This window comes from Panthera uncia, chromosome D1 (assembly GCF_023721935.1).
Source record: "Panthera uncia isolate 11264 chromosome D1, Puncia_PCG_1.0, whole genome shotgun sequence".
NCBI lineage: Eukaryota > Metazoa > Chordata > Mammalia > Carnivora > Felidae > Panthera > Panthera uncia.
Window position 1 is genome coordinate 104,467,788 of NC_064808.1, and position 22,733 is coordinate 104,490,520.

The 22,733-nt window shown below is 37.4% G+C and overlaps 1 protein-coding gene across 8 annotated transcripts in view; it reads left to right on the forward strand.

Moving 5' to 3' along the window:
* CD1H11orf65 (chromosome D1 C11orf65 homolog) overlaps positions 1-22,733 on the forward strand; it is a 60,424-nt gene that overhangs the window by 28,416 nt on the left and 9,275 nt on the right. For 5 of the 8 annotated variants that reach the window (XM_049614033.1, XM_049614023.1, XM_049613992.1 and 2 more), the window contains 5 exons: positions 73-165; positions 6,636-6,689; positions 6,818-7,018; positions 8,948-9,078; positions 20,883-21,053. In XM_049614033.1, the coding sequence (XP_049469990.1) occupies positions 73-165; positions 6,636-6,689; positions 6,818-7,018; positions 8,948-9,078; positions 20,883-21,053 (650 nt within the window). The remainder of the gene's footprint in view (positions 1-72; positions 166-6,635; positions 6,690-6,817; positions 7,019-8,947; positions 9,079-20,882; positions 21,054-22,733) is intronic. The other 3 variants (XM_049614043.1, XM_049614038.1, XM_049614007.1) reach the window with 3 other exon arrangements.

Here is a 22,733-nt window from a genome sequence, read left to right on the forward strand (position 1 = left end):
ATTAGGCAAAAAGCTAATCAGAGGTAGAAAATCCAGTTTTGACCATACAGTCTTATGTATTTGAACCTTTAGAATGTCACTGTCTTCCAACACTTTAAAAGACTGATTGATCTAAGAAGACGAGGAGAGCCACGTCAGATAGTGAGATACATCAATCCTAAAGAGGTGAGGACACTGTTTATTCGTACAGCATCTGTGTTTTCCCTTCAAGATGTGTGGCTGCTTTATAAATATGCTTGTATTTGTTTCTTTTAAAACACTTTTTTATTGAAGCACGTTATAGAAAAGTTCATGAAACATAAATGTATAAGGTCACTGAATCATCACAAACAACCCCCTGTGTAACTTACATAACCCAGATCAATGTTTCCTACTTCAAACCACTGCCTTCCAGGCTTTGCACATCACCGCCAATTTCCCTGCTCCCGAGAGGCAACCACCATTTTGTTGCAGCTTTTTTTTCTTTAGTTTTCTCTGTTTTTGAACTGTATGTAAATAGAATCTTATGGTGCGCTTTTGTTCATTCAGCATTGTGTTTGTGTAGCTGAATTGTATTCATTTTATGAAAAACAATGATAATTATTTCATTATACACACACACACACTACAGTTAATTCATTCAGTGGTTGACATTTATACATATATATTTTTTCCAGTTCGAGTCTGTTATAAAGATTGCTTTGGGGAACATTCTTATTCATCTGCCCTGGTGCATATGTGCACGAATTTCTTTTGGTTTCTATTCTACCTAGAAATGGAATTTCTGGGTAACAGGATCTGCCAAACTATATTCCAAAGTTACTGTACAATTTGTATTAGCCATCATCTGTCTCTTGGAATTCTTGGTGCTTTACATCCTTATCAATGTTTAATTTCAGCTTTTTAATTTGCCTTTCCCTGATAGCTAGTGAAGTTGCACATCTTTGTGAGGAGTTCCGCTCCTGGTTACAATCCTGTGTGCTCTTCCAGGCCTGACCAGACACAATTACAGGGACTTTATCCAACAGGCCCCACACGGGAAAGCTGTCCCCTCCTCACAATCAGACTTGGTGCATGGCAGTGTCCTGCAGCCTCTCAAGGGAGCTCAGGCTGGGACTCAGACACCCTGGACGGAACCCCCGACCCCCGACATATTTAAGTATCTAGTCCCAGCACTTTCATTTTTAGTTCTTTATCTGAGGCTTTGAGCTGAGGTCTTCAGACACCTCTGCTGAGACCTCTTTATGGGGGAAACCTTGAAGACCCTTTTCCCACTCTGACTCAGTCCACTCAGACTGTCCTCCCTTAATCTCCTACATACCTCCTACCCCAAATATACACACCTTATGGTCCCTACCACTGCTGGAGCCTTTTGTTCAGGATTCTGTGCTGATCCACCTGACTCTCTGTCACTGCACTGCTCACGGTGGGGGGGGGGGGGGGGGATGGTGAGGGTGAGATGGAACAGGTGGATTGGTGCCTCCTCTAGTTGTAGACGCCCTAACTCTTTCTTATTATCATGTAGTAAGTGGTCAAAAGCTTTCTTTCCCTTTGTGCTTGTTTCCTTAATTGGCTACTCTGACACTGACATCTCACGTACTGTTCTTCCAGATCAGCTGAGCTCCTGACATTTTTTTGGTGTCTTTTATGTGTATATTGTCTCTTATTCCTACTAGTTTAAAGCAGTTCTTTATATAGTCTTCATAAAAGTCCTTGTCATTTCGTGTTCCATTCTGTGACTTGACTTGTCACTCTTAGGATGGTCCTCACTGTGTGTTTTTTATCATGAAAAATGGCAAACATATTACAAAAGTCGAAAGAATAAAGTAATAGACTACAGGTACCCATCACCTAGCTTCAACAATTAGCAATTCCCCGCCAGTCTTGCTTCATCTATATTTCCACCCTCTTTCCCCAATCCCTAGGTTAGTATTTTGAAACAAGAATGTCTTTTGGTGAACAGAGTTCTTAATAAAAATTTTTTATGTTTTTTATTTTTTTTATTTTTATTTTTTTTTGATACTTTATTTATTTTGAGATTGGAAGAGAGAGAGAAAGCAAGCCGAGGAACAGAGAGAGAGAGAGAGAGATGGAGGGAGAGAATCCCAAGCAGGACCCGTGCTGTCAGCACAGAGCCTGACATGGGGCTTGAACTCACAAACTGTGAGATCATGACCTGAGCCGAAATCAAGAGTCAGACGCTCAACTGACTGAGCCACCCAGGCGCTCCTTTTTTTTTTTTTTTTTTTTTTTTTGAGAGAGAGAGAGAGTGTGAGTGATGGGTGGAGGGGGCAGAGAGAGAGGGAGACACAGAATCTGAAGCAGACTCCAGGCTCTGAGCTGTCAGCACAGAGCCTGATGCGGGGCTTAAATCCACAACCACGAGGTCATGACCTGAGCTGATGTCGCATGCTTAATCAACTGAAACACCCAAGTGCCCCCAGCATTCTTGATTTTAATGTACTTAAGATTATCAGTGCTTTTGTGTATGATTGGCGCTTTTTATAAGCTTCGCCAATCCTGAAATCATGAAATTATTCTCCTATATTATATAAACTTTATTGATTTTCTTTTCATATTTAGATATGCAAACTACTTGGGATTCATTTTTTTGTGTATGGTGTGGGGTAGAGATCCCTTTCATATTCTTCCTTATAGATATCAAAATGATCAAACACTGTTTATTAAAAAGATAGTCCTTTCTCCACTGCCTCCACTGCTCTGCCATGCCACTTTTATCATAAATCAAGTAACCAGTTATGTATGAGTCTGTTTGTGAATTCTCTATTACCTTCCATGATCTATTTTTCTACCCTTGTTATAATTACTTTGAGTTTGTAACAAGTATGTTATATGGTAGACAATACTCCCATTTTGTAGTTCTTCAAGAAGACACTTCCAGGCTATCGTTGGATGCTTTGTATTTCCATGTAAATTTTATTTATTTTTTTAAGTTTATTTAATGAGAGAGAGAGAGAGAGAGAGAGAGAGAGAGAGAGAATGCAAGCTAGGGAGGGGCAGAGAGAGGGAGGGATAGAGAATCCTAAACAGGCTCTGCACTGTCAACACAGGGTCTGTGGGACTGGAACCCATGAACCATGAGATCATAACCTGAGCCAAAATCCAGATTGGATGCTTAACTGACTGAGCCACTGAAAACCAGGCACCCCTATGTTTTTGGTATTTAGAGTAATGGTATTTAGAGTAGTGTTAGGAACTGTCCCCTTTGCTTCTGTTTTCTGGAAGAGATAGTAGAGAATTGATATTTTTTTTCCTTAAATGTTTTGTAGAGTTTACCATTGAACCCATTGAGGCTTGGTGCTTTCTTTTTTGAAAGGTTAATTATTCATTCAGTTTCTTTAATAGGTATTAGTCTATTCAGATTTTCCATTTCTCCTGTGTGAGTTTTGTCAGGTTATGTCTTTCAAGGAATTGAACCATTTATCAAATCTGTGGGAATAGAGTTTTTCATAATATTTGTTAATTATCCTTTTACTGTCCATGGAATCCGTAGTGATGGACCCTCTTTTCTGATATTAGTCATTTGTGTCTTCTTTCTATTTTTTCCTTCTTAGTTTTTTTGTACAGAAGTTTATTGGTTTTATTGAGCTTTATTGGTTTTAATTTCTTTGATTTTTCTCTGGTGATTTCCTGTTTAAATTTCATTTATTTCTGTTTTTTTTATTCTTGACTTTTGCTTACTTTTGATTTAATTTGTTTTCCTAGTTTCTTAAGATGGAAGCCTACATTATTGATTTCAAGTCCTTCTTGTTTTCAGATATATGTAGTTAGTGCTATAAATTTTCCCCTAAGCACTGTTTTCAATGCATTTCACAAAATTTGATAAGCTGTGTTTTCATTTTAATTTAGTTCAAAATATTTTAAAATTCTCTTGAGACTTCCTATTTGATCCACCTGTTATTTAGAAGTGTGTTGTTCACTGTCCAAGTCCAAATGTCCAAATGTCTGGGCATTTGTCACTGTCCAAATGTCTGGGCATTTTCAGACTATCCTTCTGTTACTGATTTCTAGTTTAATTACATTGGAGTCTGAAAGTATACTTTGTATGATTTCTCTTATTTTACAGTTGTTAAAGTGTACTTTATGGTCCATAACATGTTCTATGTTGGTAAATAAAAGTTCTCTGTAAGCTTGAGTAGAATGTATGTTTGCTGTTGTTGGATGAAGTGTTGTAGAAATCTAAATCCAGTTAATTGAAAGTGTTCTTCATTTTATAATAGACTGCTGAATATGTCAATTAATGATAGAGAGTTGTCAAATTCTCCAACTATAATAGTGGATTTCTCTAGTTCTCCTTGCGGTTCTTTCAGTTTTTGCCTTCATATTTTGATACTATGTTGTTAGGTATATATACTTTATGGATTGTTAGGTCTCCTCAGAGAAGTGGCCACATTATCATCTTGTAATCCTCTTCTTTATCCCTGATGATTTTTCTTGCTCTGAATTCAGCTGTCTCTGAAATTAATACAGCTTCTCGGTTTTTGTTTAATCAGTGTTAGTTAATATATTATATCTTTCTCCATTACTATGCTTTTACCTTATCTGTGTCTTTATATTTTAAATGGTTTTCTTACAGACAACATAGAGTTGGGTCTTTTTTTTTTTTAATCTATTCTGTCAGTCTCTGCCATTTAACTTGTGTATTTAGACCATTGATATTTAGTATGGTGATTGATGTCTAACATATTTAATGTTTTCTACTTCTTGCCCTTGTTCTTTGTTTCTTTTTTTCTATTACACCCTTTTTCTGTCTTCTCTGGTTTTAATTGAGCATTTTATATGATTACATTTTCTTTCCTCTCAGCATATCAATTATACCTCTTTTTTACTAATTTTTGGTTCCCTAGAATTTGCATTGAGTATTTACAGCTAATCTAAGGCCATTTTAAAATTTTTTTTTTTCAACGTTTTTTATTTATTTTTGGGACAGAGAGAGACAGAGCATGAACGGGGGAGGGGCAGAGAGAGAGGGAGACACAGAATCGGAAACAGGCTCCAGGCTCCGAGCCATCAGCCAGAGCCTGACGCGGGGCTCGAACTCACGGACCGCGAGATCGTGACCTGGCTGAAGTCGGACGCTTAACCGACTGCGCCACCCAGGCGCCCCATCTAAGGCCATTTTAAATAACACTACTGCACTAAATGAAATTCCCCATAGGCATAGGAGACAGAGTCATGCTTAAGGGAAAGGAAATGCCTCAAATACACAGCTGACTCTCATCTCCATTTGAGTTTGTAGATGGTAGGTAGAAGGATAAAGAATTAAGCTTAAATCTTCTCAAAGTACTTATGAATTTCCCATAGGCTTTCATAGTTGAAGAGATAGAGAGTTGCCATATCTAAGAAATAGGGGAAAACTGGAAGTGGACAAACCAGACATAGATTACTAAAACTGCAGTCCAGGCTTGAGCCAGCTAAATTTTTTATTGGATTGACATGATTAGCACCTCACCCTAACTGACTGAAATAGGAAGGAAAAAATTCCATGAAGCTGTACACTTAAGATTTGCCTACTTTAGTGGACATAAAAGTATATATATAATGAATTGTGTTTAAAAAGTATATACAGTTGACCCTTGAATAACGTTGGGATAGGGGCAGTGACCCTCTGCCCATGCAGTAGAGAATCCATGTGTAACTTGTGACTCTCCAAAAACTCAACTACAGATAGCCTACTGTTGACCGAAAACTTTACTAATAACATAGTCAATTAATATATATTTTGTATGTTACATGTATTATACACTGTACTCATACAGTAAGTTAAGCTAGAGAAAATAACGTGTTACTAAGAAGGTCGTAAGAAGAAAATACATTTACAATGCTGTACTATAAAAAATCCACATATAAGTGGACCCGTGCAGTTCAAACCCATGTTGTTTAAGGGTCACCTGTATAAATTTTATAAATGTAAGTTTAAGATCCTGTTATAAAACATATCTTTCACGATTGAACTATGACCCTACATATGTATGTATGTATGTATATGCTTTTTAGTCAGGAGAAAATTATGCAAAACTTAAGGTAGTCTTTCAGGCTTTATAGACTGAACAATTTAGGATAATATGTATATTCTCATCTAACAGTACTATCAGGTGGTAAGCTTGAACTCTTCTGTTAGAGGACCCAAAATTGTTTTCTCTCTTTTACATTTGGTGCAAGGCATTAAAATTTAGAAGACCAATTCTGTACAATTCTTAAAAAATTTAAGCATGGATTTTTGATTTAAGAAAAGCTACTTAGGAATGGTCATCTTGTGTTAAACGTGGATTAGCCAATGACATTTTTTTTACTCTGAATTTACCTGTAAGATAAATATGTAAGTCATATGTTTGAGGACTTATTTAAAATTTCTGTTTTTGGAATAACAAATCACTTGGCTTTTATACTTATATGTTGCACAGAAAGGGAACATATTTGGTATCATTTTTCCAGTTACAAAAGCTGTTTTACTTATTGGATGCCCATTAGAAGTTAAATCTTAAAATATATTTTAATTTAAAAATATTATTTAAGGCTTATTTACTTGACCTATTTCATAAATAATTAATATTCAGCACTATTTTAGCATGATAGAGTGAGAAGTGGTGAGTTGATACACACAGAATTTTGAAGAGTCATGTATTTTTTTGTAGGCAGAGCTGCTAGATGCTGCTGCGGGCATTCATGTACGATTCAGATTAGGTGGTGTAAGTATGGGTGAATTCTTATTTGGTAATTTTAAAGCACATTTATATGAAATTTAAAAGATTTAAATTTTAAAAATATAAATCATTTTTTGTGATTACAGTGGTCCTTTGAACTTTTCCATATACAGGTTAAATTTCCACCTGATATATACTATAAAATTTTCACTCATAGACCTATTGAAGATCTGTGTGCTAATAGCCCTAGAGATTATACAAAACTTCCAGCAAAATATACGTCTCATATTAAAAGTGATAATCTTCAGGAAGAGGATCATCGTGGCTGGTATCGTCGTATCGAGAACAATGGCTGGAGGCTTGTCTCTGATACAGTAAGAAAATAAAAATATTAATAATTTTGAATCTTACATATTTAGGAACTCTTTTGTCTTTTTGAAAAATAATTTTAAAATAATAAATCTTGGTAATTTAACTGATAAAAACTGATGATGGTAAGTACCCAGAGGTTACTAATAATACTTCAAGATCAACAGTGTATCTTTTTTTTCTTTACATTTGCTTATACTTCTAGTAATCAGCTTTGATCTAGGCCATATTTATTTATTTATTTTTATTTTTATTTTTTTTTAATTTTTTAACGTTTATTTATTTTTGAGACAGAGAGAGACAGAGCATGAACAGGGGAGGGTAGAGAGAGGGAGACACAGAATCTGAAACAGGCTCCAGGCTCTGAGGTGTCAGCACAGAGCCCGACGTGGGGCTTGAACTCACGGACCGTGAGATCATGACCTGAGCCGAAGTCGGCCGCTTAACTGACTGAGCCACCCAGATGCCCCCCGATCTAGGCCATATTTAGATACTGTTTGGAACTCAGCAGTTTAGTATCTTTATAACAAAGCAAATTGGAAAATGTTGTTGACTCTATTAATCCTTGGACTAGAGGTGGGAATTTTTTTTTTTAGTGTTTATTTATTTTGAGAGAGAGAGAGGGCGTGAGCAGGGGGAGGGGCAGAGAGAGGGAGAGAGAGAACCCCAACCAGGCTCCACCGTGTCAGCACAGAGCCCAACACAGTCCGATCCCACGAACCATGAGATCATGCATGACCTGAGCTGAAATCAAGAGTCAATCACTTAACTGACTGAGCCACCCAGGCACCCCTAGAGGTGGGAATTCTTAAGAAAAAGATGACATTTTCTCTTACAGAGCTTGTAACGACAGATACTGGTGGAAAATCATCTGGATTGCCATGGTGTTTGGAACTTTAACATGTCGTCATGTTAATTGAATGGAATGATTTTAAATATACATAGTTCTTAATATGTATATGTGATGTAGGGACTTTTCCATAGACACCCATGTTTTACCTCCTCTTTTTGTGGGGATAATTTCTACCTAAGCATGTTTGGTTAGGTTAACATGATCAGGTTCTGTAGCTCTAGATGTCTGTTTATATGGCCTCATATCTTCATTCCAGTTTTTAATCTCTGGTATGTAGATTATAGAATGTAGTATATTAAATATACTAAGAATGAAAAGTGAACATGATCGAGTTGTGTATTCACACATTTATTCAACAAATTTTATTGCATACCAAACATATGTCAGGCGTCGTACTAGATGCTAGGGATACAATGGTAGATAAAATAGTCCCGTCTCTCAAGTAGTTTGCCTTTTAATTTGGGAGAGACTTAAGTAAAAAAGAGTTTTTCAGTACAGTGTAGTAAATATGTGCTTTAATAGAGACAAATACGTAGTGCTGTGGGGGATAGAAAATTCTCCTCCTTGTTTTTTAATATGTGGTGAAGGAGAGGCAGTGAATTGGAAGTAGGAAAAATAGGCAGCCAGTTAGGATAGCATGCCATACAGGAAACCACAAACTCTTGAGACATCATGATGAGACTTCCCTGTTCTTGGAGGGTGCCTGTCCTCCCTGAGAATTAGTCTTCAAACGTCAACAGCACTGAGAGTAGGTGAGTTTGTTCTTACCAGTAAAGAGTTTGTTCTTATGAAAAACGAAAACACTATTGGAGTATGTCTTTTCATTTACCCATTCAACGAATAGTTATTAAGTACCTCAGTATGCTAGTGCTTTGTTAGTCTTTCTGTGACCTGTGCCTCTGAAAGCTCAATGCGCTATTCACCTGTGGCATAATAAGAAATACCTTAGAGGAGGTGTATTCTCTCCTCTGTTTCTCTCTTGGCATATTCCTACTGAACACACAGAACTTTTGACTGTAGCCAAATTACCTCACAATCAGTATTTCAACACTTTGTATATTCATTTTCCATTTCTCAACAGTTTTGGGTGTCTCCTGAAAACGTAGAGGTGGGAGACAAAAAAGAAAGCGAATTCCATTTCTCTAAACTGAAGAGAAGGCAAGATATGGAAAAGAAAAGAAAAATTAGAAAAATAGAATGGATGAGGAAAATGTAAGTTGATGAAATAGACTTACTAAATATATACTGTTTTAAGTTCTTCTTAAAAAAATGGTATCACTACGAAAAGAACTGCTTGTTATTTTTAAAAAGAAAATGTAAGGTAATGTTTATGTTTTAAACAATATTTAGATAAGCAAACACTTAACAAATGCCTGCTATCTGAGACACTGTTACTCTCTGAGATATAAATGGAAAAAAGACATGCCTTTGATCCCAAGGAAATTACAGTCTATAGGAATATCAGATATGAAAATAAGGATTTACTCTTACATATTGGGTAACTTGTATTTGGCCCTCCAGATCCACTCTGTACCCTTCTCAACCCTTCTTTCTGTCCTAAGACACTGACCTAAATGGATTATGCTAAAAGTCATTCTGGACCTTTCTAACAAATGTTTAAAGCAAGCCAAAAAATCAGATTGCTTACAAGTTTACTTCACTGCATACCCAGAACAAATCCCCACAATATTTAAAGGAATACAAACACTTCAGTATCCCAAATCATATAAAATTCACAATGTCTACTATATAGCATTCAGTTACCAGGCATGAAAAGAAACAGGAAAATAGACCCCATTTAAGAAGAAAAATTAATTAGTAGCAACAGACCCACCAAAATATCTTTTGAAGATGAAGGTGAAAGAAACTTTTTGGACAGATAAAAGCTGAATTCTCTTATTATGAGCGGACCAGCACTACAAGAAATTTTTCTGGCAGGAAAAAAAATGGTTCTAGGTCGAAACCTGGATCCATGAAGAACACCAAAAGTGGTAATTATGTAAGTAAATATAAACAACTTTTATTCTTACTATTTAAATCTCTTTAAAAGAGAATTAACTATGGAACTGTACACTTAAAGATAGATAAGATGATAAATTTTGTGTTACGTGTTTTTTACTGAACTTTTTAAAGATAGGTATTAAAGTTGTAAAGGAATGAATTAATATTGATATTACCAATCAAGTTGTACTTTAATTTTTGATCCCACAATTATACTCCTTTTTCTCTTGTATTGAAAATCTGCATTTCAAGCAAAATATAATTGCTTATTTTCCTGACATTACAATTAAATTGTTCAAAAAACCTCCAATATAATACCATTATATGATGCAATTAATCACTGAATAAAATTTTTAAAAATTTAAGTTTTTAAAGTTTTTTTACTATTTAAAGCAGAAACACCAAGAGTATATTGTGATGTCTGTAAACTTAGAACAGTGCAAAAGTAAAATGTATGATAATGATGCCATAAAGGTTGGGAGAGATGAGATGGAAGTGTACTGCTAGAAGGTCCTGAGTGTGCATATGAAGTAGTATAACAGTGCTTAAAGGTAGACTGTGGTTGTTAAAGATGTATATTACAAACCCCAAAGCAACCATAAAATCAACAAGAACAAAGACGTAAATATAAGAATGTAACAATGGAAATAAAATAGCATCATAAAAAACAATCAGTCCAAAAGAAGGGAGAACAAAGAGGGAAGGAAAGAACGGAGAGGACAAAGAGAAAGCAAATAGCATGATGTAGACTGAAATCAATCATATCAGTGATAATTTTAAATGCAGGTGGTCTGAGCACCCCAAATAAAGGCAGAGTTTGACAGATTGGATAAGAAAACTATACACAAGGACAGAACAGTCCTAAATACTTGTTTCCTAATAACAGAGCTTCGAAGTACATGAAACAAAAACTAATAGTACCGAAAGGAGAAATAGGCAAATCCAAAATTATAATCAGAGATTTCAAAGCCCTTTCATGAGTGATTGGTAGAACAAGTGGACAGTAACTTAGTAAGGCTAGAGAAGACTTGAGCAAAACTGGACATAATTGGCATCTATAGAGCACTGTACCCAGCATGAGCACTGAATATTCTTTTCTAGTGCTAGTGAAAAATCCCACCAAGATACATTGTATTCTAGGTCATAAAACAACCACAAATTTGAAAAAATTAAAATCATACAGAGGATGTTATCTGATCACTATAGAATTAAAAAGTAATTAAAAACATAAAAATGAATTAAAAGTAATAAATCAATAAAAAAAATTAAAAACAGTAATAACAGAAAATTTTCTGGAAAACATCCAACTATTTAGATATTAAACAACATACCTTTATATAATCTATGAGTGCAAGAAGTCACAAGGGAAATTTGAAAATATTTTTGATTTAATGGAAATGAAAATACAACAAAAATTGAAGGATGCAGCTAAAGCAGTACTTACAGAGAATTTTTACTTAAGAGAATTAAATACTTATATTTAAAAAGAAAGATCTCAGGGCACCAGTGTGGCTTAGTTGGTTAAGCATCTAACTTTGGCTCAGGTCATGATCTCATGGTTCACAGGTTCGAGCCCTGCATCAGGCTCTGTGCTGACAGCTCAGAGCCTGGAGCCTGCTTCAGATTCTGTGTCTCCCTCTCTCTCTGCCCCTCCCCTCCTGTGCTCTCTCTCTCTCTCTCTCTCTCAAAAATAAATAAATATTTTTTAAAAATCTCAAATCAGTAATCTAAGCTTCCAACATAAGAACCAGAAAAGAAGAGCAAGTTAAATCCGAAGCAAGTAGAAGAAAGGAAATGCTAACAGTAGAAAGCAGTAACATTGCAAACAGAAAACCATCAGCAAAAATGAAGGAAATCAAAACTTGGGGTTTTTTTTGAAAAGAGCAATACAGTTTATAAACCTCTAAGTAAAAATTTGAAAAGAGAAATAACACATGTAATTCAGAAACATCAGAAATAAAAAGGATGTTTAATCCTATAGGCATTAAAGCAATATAGATGTATTATGAATAATTTAATGCATACAAATTTGAAAAATTAGGTGAAAGAAAAATTCATTGAAAGGCATAAACCAAAACTCACTCAAAAAAACAAAAAGCATAAATAGGTCCTGCTATTAAATTGAATTTTTAGTTGATAGAAATCCCACAAAGAAAACTCCAGGCACAGATAGATTTCCTAGTGAATTCTAAGAAGCATTTAATAGAGTACAATTTTATACAATATTTCCAGAAATAGGAGGGAATATGTCCCAAAAATATCTATAAAGTATTACCTGAGACTTAAGACTTATAAAAAAAGATATCATAAGAAAATAACAACCAGTATCACTGAAGAACATATATATAGGATAGTAAACATCATAAATGGAGTTTGAGGAATACACAGTTGGTTTAACATTTGGAAATCAGTCATTGTTATTTATCATACTAACAGACTTACAAAGAAAATTGGATATGACCATCTCAATAGATGCAGAAAAACTACAAAAATCCAACAACCATTCATTATGAACACTCTTATCAAACTAGGAATATAAGAGAACCTCCTCAACCCGATAAAGGAAATCTACAAAAATCCTACAGCTAACATTATACTCAGTGGTGAAAGACTGAATGCTTTATCTCTAAGATGAAGAACAAGGCAAGGATGTCTGCTCTCACCACTTCTTTACAACACTGGACCGAAGGTCCTAGTCCATGCAGTAAAGCAAGATGGAGGGGGAAGATACTGAGATTGGAAAAGAAGATCTGAAAGAGTCTTTATCCACAGTTGACATGATTGACTGGGTACACAATCCTAAGGAACCTACCAAAAAGCTACTGGAATTAATAAGTGAGTTTATCAGGGTTGTGAGATACAGAAACCAACTGTACTGCCATATTCCAGCAAGAAACATTGGGAAATTGAATTTTTAAAAAATAACATTTACAGTAGCATAAGGAAATATGAAACACCTAAGAGAAAAAAAATCTGTATGACTTGTACACTAAAAACTGCAAAACATTGCTAAGAGAACCTAAAGAAGACCTAAATAAATGACGAGATATATGGTGGTCATAGATCAGAAGACTATTGTTAAGATGTCCATTGTCTCCAAATTGATATGTGCATTCAATGCAGTAACAGTCAAAAGTTCCAGCAGGTTTTTTGGGGAAATTGACAAGTTGATTTGAAAATTTATATGGAAACGCAAAGGAGCTAGACTAGCCAAAACAATTTGGAAAAATAAAATTTAGAGAACTTTTACTACTTGATTCTAAGACTTACTACAAAGCTACTATACTCAAGACATTGTGGTATCAGCATAAAGATATATAGATTAATGGCACATAGCTGAGAAAACTTACCAATATACATGTGTATCTCACACAGGTGCCAAGGCAATATAATTGGAAAACAATATTCTTTTCAACAAATTGCATATTAAAATCAGAAAAATGAAACTTGATTTTTATCTCACACCATGTATATGAAGTTTTGTATCTGGTGAGAGATCATAGATATAAATATAAATGCCCAAACCATAAAATATCTACAGGTAAGCAAAGGAGAAAATCTTAGTGACCTTGGTTCTGGCAAGATATTTTATTTTTTATTTTTACTTATTTTTTATTTTTTCCTATTTTAAGTTTTTTATTGAGGCATAATCTGTATACAATAAAATACACAGATTCTAAGTATAATTAGATGAGTTTTGTCAATTGAATACTTCCATATAACCACCACTCAAACTAAAATTTAGAACATTCCTACCAACATCACGTCCCATTACAGTTACCCTCACACTCTCACCCTTACTCCATTTTATATCGACAAGCAGTTCATGATAAAATAAAATACAACAATATTTAAATTTTGTATGTCAAATACTAAGCCCCACATAAGTCAAAGCATGTTAACATCTTTAGAAGAAATTAATTAAAAACTCAAATATGAACAACCTACTTATCTAGGACAATGGAAGCATCAATTACTCTATTAATAAAGTTATATTAATATGTGGAAGACAATATATCCTTATATTTTAGCACATCTTGAAGGAAGAGGTACATTGAGACCCAATATTTACTAACAAAAAAAATTCAGGTATTTTCTTTGGACTGTCTGTACATTTGAGTTCTCCTAATACCTCACTTATTTTATGATGGGCAGTTTATTTCCACTGACTCTAGTTAAAGGTTTGGTGTTTTTTTGTTTGGTTTGGTTTGATTTGTTTTTTTTTTTTGTAATATAATTTATTGTCAAATTGGTTTCCATACAACACCCAGTGCTCATCCCAACAGGTGCCCTCCTCAATGCCCATCACCCATTTTCCCCTCTCTCCCACCCCCCATGTACCCTCAGTTTGTTCTCAGTATTTAAGAGTCTCTTATGGTTTGCCTCCTTCCTTCTCTGTAACTTCCCGCCCCCCCTTTCCCCTCCCCTCTGGTTTTCTGTTAAGTTTCTCAGGATCCACATATGAGTGAGAACATATGGTATCTGTCTTTCTCTGCCTGACTTTCCTTAGCATAATACCCTGCAGTTCCATCCACATTGCTGAAAGTGGCCAGATTTCATTTTTTCTCATTGCCAAGTAGTATTCCATTGTATATATAAAACACATCTTTATCCATTCGTCAGTTGATGGACATTTAGGCTCTTTCTATAATTTGGCTACTGTTGACAGTGCTGCTATAAACATTGGGGTACAAGTGCCCCTATGCATCAGCACTCCTGAATCCCTTGGGTAAATTCCTAGCAGTGCTATTGCTGGGTCAAAGGGGAGCTCTATTCTTAATTTTTTGAAGAACCTGCACACTGTTTTCCAGAGCAGCTGCACCAGTTTGCATTCCCACCAACAGTACAAGAGGGTTCCCATTTCTTCACATCCTCTCCAGCATCTATAGTGTCCCGATTTGTTCGCTTTAGCCACTCTGACCGGCGTGAGGTGGTATGTCAGTGTGTTTTTTGATTTCTCTTTCCCTGATGAGGAGTGACATTGAGCATTTTTTCATGTGTCTGTTCATCTGGATGTCTGGTTTGGAAAAGTGTCTATTCATGTCTTCTTCCCATTTCTTCACTGGATTATTTGTTTTTCGAGTGTGGAGTTTGGTGAGTTCTTGGATACTAGCCCTTTATCCAATATGTCACTTGGCAGATATCTTTTCCCATTCCGTTGGTTGCCTTTTAGTTTTGTTGATTGTTTCCTTTGCAGTGCAGAAGCTTTTTATCTTGATGAGGTCCCGATAGTTCATCTTTGCTTTTAATTCCCTTGCCTTTGGAGATGTGTCAAGTAAGAAATGGCTGCAGCTGAGGACAGGGAGTGAATTTTAAGAAGACTCCACACTCAGCATGGAGCCCCACATGGGACTTGGTCCCATGACCCTAGGATCATAACCTGAGCTGAAATTGAGTCCTCTGCTTAACTGACTGAGCCACCCAGGCACCCCAGTGGGGAGCAACAGAATTCTTGATGAGCTCTGTGGTGGCTGTTTTTACAGACGAGATGACAGTGGGGAAAGCGGTGATGGGATTGGTTCCTTTAGCTCACAGGAAGAGTGGAACTTTGAAGTGGTGGCGGTCAGCTAGTGACACAGACTGCAGCTAAGTTCCTTTAATTCAGCAAATCCACACAGCCCCTGGCCCCTGGTACGCTGCTGTTGACCTGACCCATGTTCTTTCCCATCCCAAGCAGTAAACAAAAAGAGAAGCAATTGGCATTGGCACGGAAAGAAGAGGATGTGCCTCTACATCTTACTCTCAGGGCTGTCGGCTCTCCTGCTGTTTTCCCCCCGGGGCTTGCACATCCCCGTCCCCACAGACCATCGTGCCTCTCCATTACTTTGGTGACCTTATACTAATCAGATGCAGTGAGCAGAAGATAAGTCCCCAGATGACTTAATAAGACAGATGCACACCAGAAGGAGAGAGATACATTTTGCACAATGTTAAGGGTTTGCCACATAACTAAAGCTAATGGACATTTGGGGATATCCTTTCTAAAGTGAGAGACAAGTTGCACTACCTTGTACCATCCACCTTGAAGGCACACAGCATTTAGAGGGGCTCCCTGGATTTAGGGTGTAAAATATGCCCCATTGAGGCATGCTGCCCCAACCCATATTAGAGGTAACCTAAGGAGGCTGCCAGGCTCTAGCAGGACATGGTCTTCTTACAAACATGGTAGCAGGTCCACGGTGTGGTCAAGCTGCCCCACCACTTCCCCTTGATGGCCAAGCAGTCCCGCCAGTATTGGAAATGTCTGTGAGAGACTGTGAACTTGTGTATGGAGTCTCCCAAGAGTTTTAATAAGAAGATCTCAGCACAGAGGGTTTAGGAGAAAGGTAGTGCCCTCTTCTGCCTACAACTGTGTTACATTTGAAAAGCAATTCTGGCTCTGCTACTGGGCCCTGGTAGAGACTGGATGCTTGGCAGTGGGATTCCAGGTGCCCTGTGGCTATGAACTGACCTGGGCTTTATCTAATCCAATGAACCATAAAACTGAGAGTGAACAGCATCATCTCAGAATGAAATGGATGCAGGATAGAGAAGAATGGGTCTGAGAAGGTCCAGAGAGCTCTGTAAGCTGTATGAGCCAGTGCCCAGGTTCCTTCAGCACTGTTTATGTTCACTGGCTCTGCTTCATCTCCATGCCTTTGGCTTCGTAGGGAGTCCCCTGTGACCAGCTAACAGAGAGAGACTACATTAGGTCTCATTCCCCATGGATCTGCGCAGGATTCTGGCAACATCCAAACGTGGACAGTCACTAGATTAGAGCCCCTCAATAGGCCCAGAAAATGGCCAAGGGTATCCTCCCAGTGAGCCCAGCTGGTTTTACACTTCATGTAGGAAGGTGAAATAGCTTGAGACAGGGATCTTATTGACTGTGGGCAGTGGCTAATATCTTCTCACATAATTGGGTACTTGGAATTAGATTGGAAAAGTGGTGATTGGGTGTGGGGACATGTGTACTCAGAATGGGCATAGAGTATACTTGTGTCCTTGTGAATGCCCTCCAAAGGGTTTATGAAGCAGAAAGCCCTAAGTATTCAGATGGACAAGATGATCCATCCTGTGGATGTCGTTTTTTTCACCTGGTTGCTCACTGGAGCCATGTACAAAGTGGTCATGGGTATCAAGATCAAGGCTACAGATAGACTCATAAACATGGTCTTTTCCTCACGGAGTCTGTTCTGGCTCTATAGTCACAGCTAACTGTACAGCAAAGGCCGTTGCTTTGCCTCCAGCAATGGGATGTGCTGGCTGCCTGGCGGCAGGCTGATGATACTGGACCCTTCCCATATAGAGGTGGCATCCCTTTATATGCACAGGATGTGTATTTTCTTTCTCAGCTTGCCTTACTTCTGTCAGCAATACCATTTATTATAGAAGCCTTATCCATCATCATTTTATTCCATACAACATTGCCTCTACCCAGGGGGCCCATTTGCAGCAAAAGAAGTGTGGTAATAGGCTGAGAACAACAAAATACACTCACCATATGTGCCATCGCTTAGAAACAGCTGGCTTTGACAGAATGGCAGTGTGATTTGCTGAAGATCAGGCCAAGCACCAGCAGACACACACCTGGTAATAAGTCGTTGCACATGGATGCTAATCTGTCTTATTTCTTTTTTTCTTTCCTCTGTTTATTTACTCTCAAAACAGTCCTCATCCGTAAGTGAGCTCTGTTTTTCTTTTTTTTTTTTTTAATTTTTTTAAATGTTTATTAAATGAGAGAGAGAGACAGAACATGAGCGGGGGATGGGCAGAACGAGAGGGAGACACAGAATCCAAAGCAGGCTCCAGGCTCTGAGCTGTCAGCACAGAGCCCGACAACGGCGTTCAAACTTGTGAATTGCAAGATTATGACCTGAGCCGAAGTCAGATGCTTACCCGACTGAGCCACCCAGGTGCCCTTGAGCTCTGTTTTTCTAATTACATGGACATTCCCAGCTCAGATTCAACAGGTCTTAAGCTGAATTTCTTACATTTCTCATCGTAAAAGTTGTTTCTTTTCAGCATTCCTCTCGCCCTCGGTTTATGACACCATCATTTGTTTACCCAGTCATCCAAGCCAGAAAAGTAGAGGTTATGCTTGACTTCTTACCTTTCATCAGCCCCCACATGTAATCTGTCATAAAGTCCTATTCTACCTCCAAAGAATCTCCCAATACTGGCATTTTTCTCCCTCCCTGTGGCATCTTCTCATTGTTCTCCTCTCTCCTGCATCTGCAGAGTCCTTCTGATTGGTTTCTTCCTCTGTAATCTTCTCCCCATCCCTGCATAAATTCTGAAGTGATGTTTCCAAAGCACAAATCACCTCCTTACACCTGAGACATGCCAGGGACTCACCCTTAGCTCTCCCCACGTGATGCTCCCTCTCCCTAGGTTGCTCTTCTCTGGCTCAGTTACATGGCAACAAGATCTTCATCTTTGATACTTGGCTCACATACCTCCTTAGCTAGGAGATGCCTTCCCTGACTTAGCTAGGCACGGGCACTTTTTTTTGGCATGCCCTCATAGATGTCTTACATACTCATTTGTCACACTTCTGCAAATATCTGTATATTTGTCTGCCGCCTCCATTAGGAGCTCCGAAAGGACAGCTTCATTAGACCTAGTAGATGCTTAATGAATATGTGTTGCTTCTTGAATGAGTGAGTGAGTGAATCCTTATAACTGGATGTTGTAATGTTTCCTTTTTGTAAGGTTGCAGGGGATGGAGAAGAAATGTTCAAGGGATTAAGCCCTGTTTTGGGCTCTGTGCTGACAGCACAGAGCCTGCTTGGAATTCTCTCTCTCCCTCTCTGTCTCTGTCTCTCTCTCCCTCTCTCTCTCTGTCCCTCTCCGCTGGTGCTTGCGTACTTTTTCCTTCTCCCTCCCACTCTCTCTCAAAATAAATAAATATTTTAAAAAACCACTTCAATTCTTACTAGGTATTTTGCATTTTAACTTCTTTCCCTGTTGGTATATTCAGAAAAAATATTTTTGTAATGTTTTCTCTCTTTCAGTTTTCTATCGTAGAAAGAGTAGATCATTTAAAACTGGATATATTGCAACATTACCTATAAAGCCAAAGTTTATATTGTTGTTTTAAATATCACTCATTTATTATAAGACAAGGTATGATTGTTATGAGGTAGTCTTCATTCTGGTCACTATTGTTTGTTTTCTACTTGCTAGTCTTTTGTTTGATTACTATTATAGCCCACTTAACTATAAATAGTGACTAATATTTGAAGAGTTTAAAACAGAATTAAACTATTGGAATAAGTATTATAATTCTCTTTAAAACAAATCGCCTTTCTATATATCCTTGATGAGAGCAGAAATAGGTAACTGAACTGTCATAAATCACTGTTGTCAAAGGAAAAACAAATATCGTCCAGGTTTCCAAATCTAATGTCGTGTATATTTGCAAAGGTAAATTGTGGAGGAAGTCATAAAAAATGTGCTCACTCTTAGCCTTCCAGAAGTTTCTGCTTTCTAAATTCATTTTTGTTGTGGCATGAACACTAGTTCATAAACCTAGGCCATCCATTGGGTACCATCATTTATTCATTCATTCATTCGGTACCTACTTTTTTTGAGTGCCTATTATGTTCAGGGAATTTGGGTAGAAGAATGCAGGCTCCACAAAGGAATGCCATCTCTGTACACAGTGCTTTGCAAATGGCGGTGGTAGAAAAGTTGTGAATTCATACTTTCTTAGAATTTGTGCTCTTACTAATCAATATAAATCAAGAGGCATGTTCCTGCTTTTATGAAATTAGCTCCCATGGATCATTATCTATTTAAAGTTTGAGAAAGCAGAAACTTCATGAGGGCAGAGACATATCTTGTCACTGCCCTACCCCTTGCCATCCAAGAGTTGGTAAGCCTTCTTTTGTTGAATGCTTACTATGTGCTAGTCATCATTCTGAATGCTTTATAGGGACTTAACCTCTCAAGAATGCTAAGAAGAGGAGTGTTGTGATTACCATTTTAAGGTAATCTCAGGCCCAGAAAGACTAGGTTATTTGGCAAAAGTCATAGAGCTAGTAAATCACAGAAGCAAGACTCAAAGCCAGATAGTTGGATATCGGAGTCCTACCTAGCTCTCCACTCCCACCATGCCACTTCCTAATCAATGTTGACTTAATAAGTGAAAACAATTTCAGAGTAAGTTAACTTTTAAAATGGAATACAAATGTAGATCTTAAAATGAAAAACCAAAAGAAAAATGCACCTTTCTAATATTCTTTGTGAGGAATGCTAACTTGTCTCTACGCACTCAGTTCACGTTTTGTGGATGCATTCATTTATGTGTTCAGGCTACCGTAAGAACAGTGCTGCCCAAGAAGTCTGGACTTGGAGTCAAGTTCAAACACTGGCTCTGACATCTATTTACTATGTACATGATCTTGAAGAATTTAACTTCTCCAGCTTTTGACTTCCTCATCCATAAAATGGAAATAAAAATAGCTGTCACAAACGGCTTTGTCTTTTTAAAGTGAATTAAACACGATGATGTATGAAAAGTACCTGACACAAAAAAAGATGTTACCATCTTGTCTTCCCTTTGCCTCTCCCTCCCTTTCTCTTTCCTCCTCCCCTCCCCTTTCCTCTTCTTACCCGCCATTAGCCATGTGACCTCATAAAAGTCAGTCAACTCTTCCAGGCCTTAATTTCTCTCCTATAAGACAAGAGGACTAGTTATTTGGTTTCCAAGATCCTTTGACTCTATAATCCTATGATCCAGTGATTTAATAACTTGCTTTTTCATTATATCATAACAGCCCAATGTACTGAGGGGTGGGTTTTGAAATGAGGCCTCACCGTTTAGTGCAGTTGGCTAAGTTGTTTTGTTTTGTTTTTTTCCCAAACATCCCATCACATAGAACCTGGTCTGAATGTATTTGAGTTAAATAGGGTGAGAACTTGGTTTAAATATGTAAATAGTTTTGCAATAACAACACATCTGTTAGCTGCGTCTACTAGTAATCACCTATCTGACAAGGTTTATATCTCCCTTCCCTTCCCCTGTTTAGGTACTATACAGGAAGCCTAGAGGCCAGGTCAACAAACGCTAAAACTCTAGGTTTAATCCACACAGCAACGAAGGGGCTAATGAGAGCTGTCGAAATCGGTGGAATAGATTCGGTGATGGAATGGGAGGTGGATGAAGTGCTCAACTGGACAAACACGCTGAACTTTGATGAGTAAATACATGCTGCTTTTGTTGGGGAGCAGGGCAGGCCTCATATATTTTTCTGTTTCCCGCTCCCGTGTTGAATCTTGGACCCACAAATGTAATATTTACTTAAAAAAAGAGTATTGTCTAGAAAAAAGAAGAAATGAAGGAAGAATATTTAAAAAGATGATGTAAAAGTAGAAAAAGAAAATTAGACTTAGGTGTTCTTTTTTTTTTTTTTTATGTTTATTTTTGAGAGAGAAAGAGAGTGTGAGAGGGGGAGGTGCAGAGGGAGAGAGGGACACAGGATCCCAAGCAGGCTCTGCTCTAACTACAGACAGCCTGATGCCGGGCTCGAGCTTGCAAACCACGAGATCGTGACGTGAGCCAGAGTCGGAAGCTTAACCGACTGAGCCACCCACTCACCCCTGGGTGTTCTTTTTTTTCATTGAAGTGTAGTCAACTTACGATGTTATATGAGTTTTAGGTCTATAACATAGTGATTCAGCAATTCTATAGATAGCTCGGTGCTCACCACATGAAGTGCACTCCCCGTCTGTCACCATACAACTTTACTACAACATTATTCACTGTATTCCCGATGCTGTACTTTTCACATCTGTGACTTACTTATTTTGTAACTCGAAGTTTGTACCTCATGATCCCCTTTATCTATTTCACCCATCCCTCCACCCACCTCCCCTTTGACAACCACTAGTTCTCTCTATTTTTTGTTTATTCATTTATTTTTTTTCTTAGATACCACACAAAGTGAAATCTTATGGTACTTGTCTTTCTCCATGTAACTTATTTCACCTAGCACTATACCTTCTAGGTTCATCCATATTTTCACATACGTCAAGATCGCATTCTTTCTTTATGGCTGAGTAATATTCCACTATATATCCATTCATCCATCAGTGGACACTAGGGTTGCTTCCATTTTGTGGCCACTGTAAATGTTGCAGTAAACATATATATCTTTACAAATCCGTATTTTTTTTTCTTTTGGTAAATACCCAGTAGTGAAATTACTGGATCAAATGGTATTTCTATTTTTAATTTTTAGGAACATCTGTAATATTTTCCACTGTAGTGCACCAATTTACATTCCCATCAACAGTGCATGAGGGTTTCCTTTTCTCCACATCCTCACCAATGGTTACTGTTTCTCGTCTTTTTGATTCTAGGCACTTTGACAAGTAGAGGGTGATATCTCATTGTGGGTTTAATTTGCATTTGCCTGATGATTAGTGATGTTGAGCATCTTCATAAATTTGTTGGCCATCTGTATGTCTTCTTTGAAAAAAAATGTTTATTCGTGTGTCTTCTGCCCATTTTTAATTCTTTGTTTTTTGTGTGTTGAGTTGTTAAGCTCTTTATATATTTTGGATATTAACTCCCTATTGAATATTTCATCTGTAAATATCTCCCATTCAGTAGGTTGCCTTTTCATTTTGTTTACAGTTTACTTTGCTTTGTAAAAACTTTTTATTTTGGTGTAATCCCAGTAGTTTATTTTTGGTTTTGTGTTCTTTGCCTGAGGAGACATAGCTAGAAAAATGTTTGTAAGGCCAATATTGAGAAATAACTGCCTACACTTTCTTTTCCTAGGAGATTTATGGTTTTAGGTCTCACATTTAGGTCTGTAATCATTTTGAGTTTATTTTTCTGTGTGGTTTAAGAAAGTAGTCCAGCTTTGTTCTTT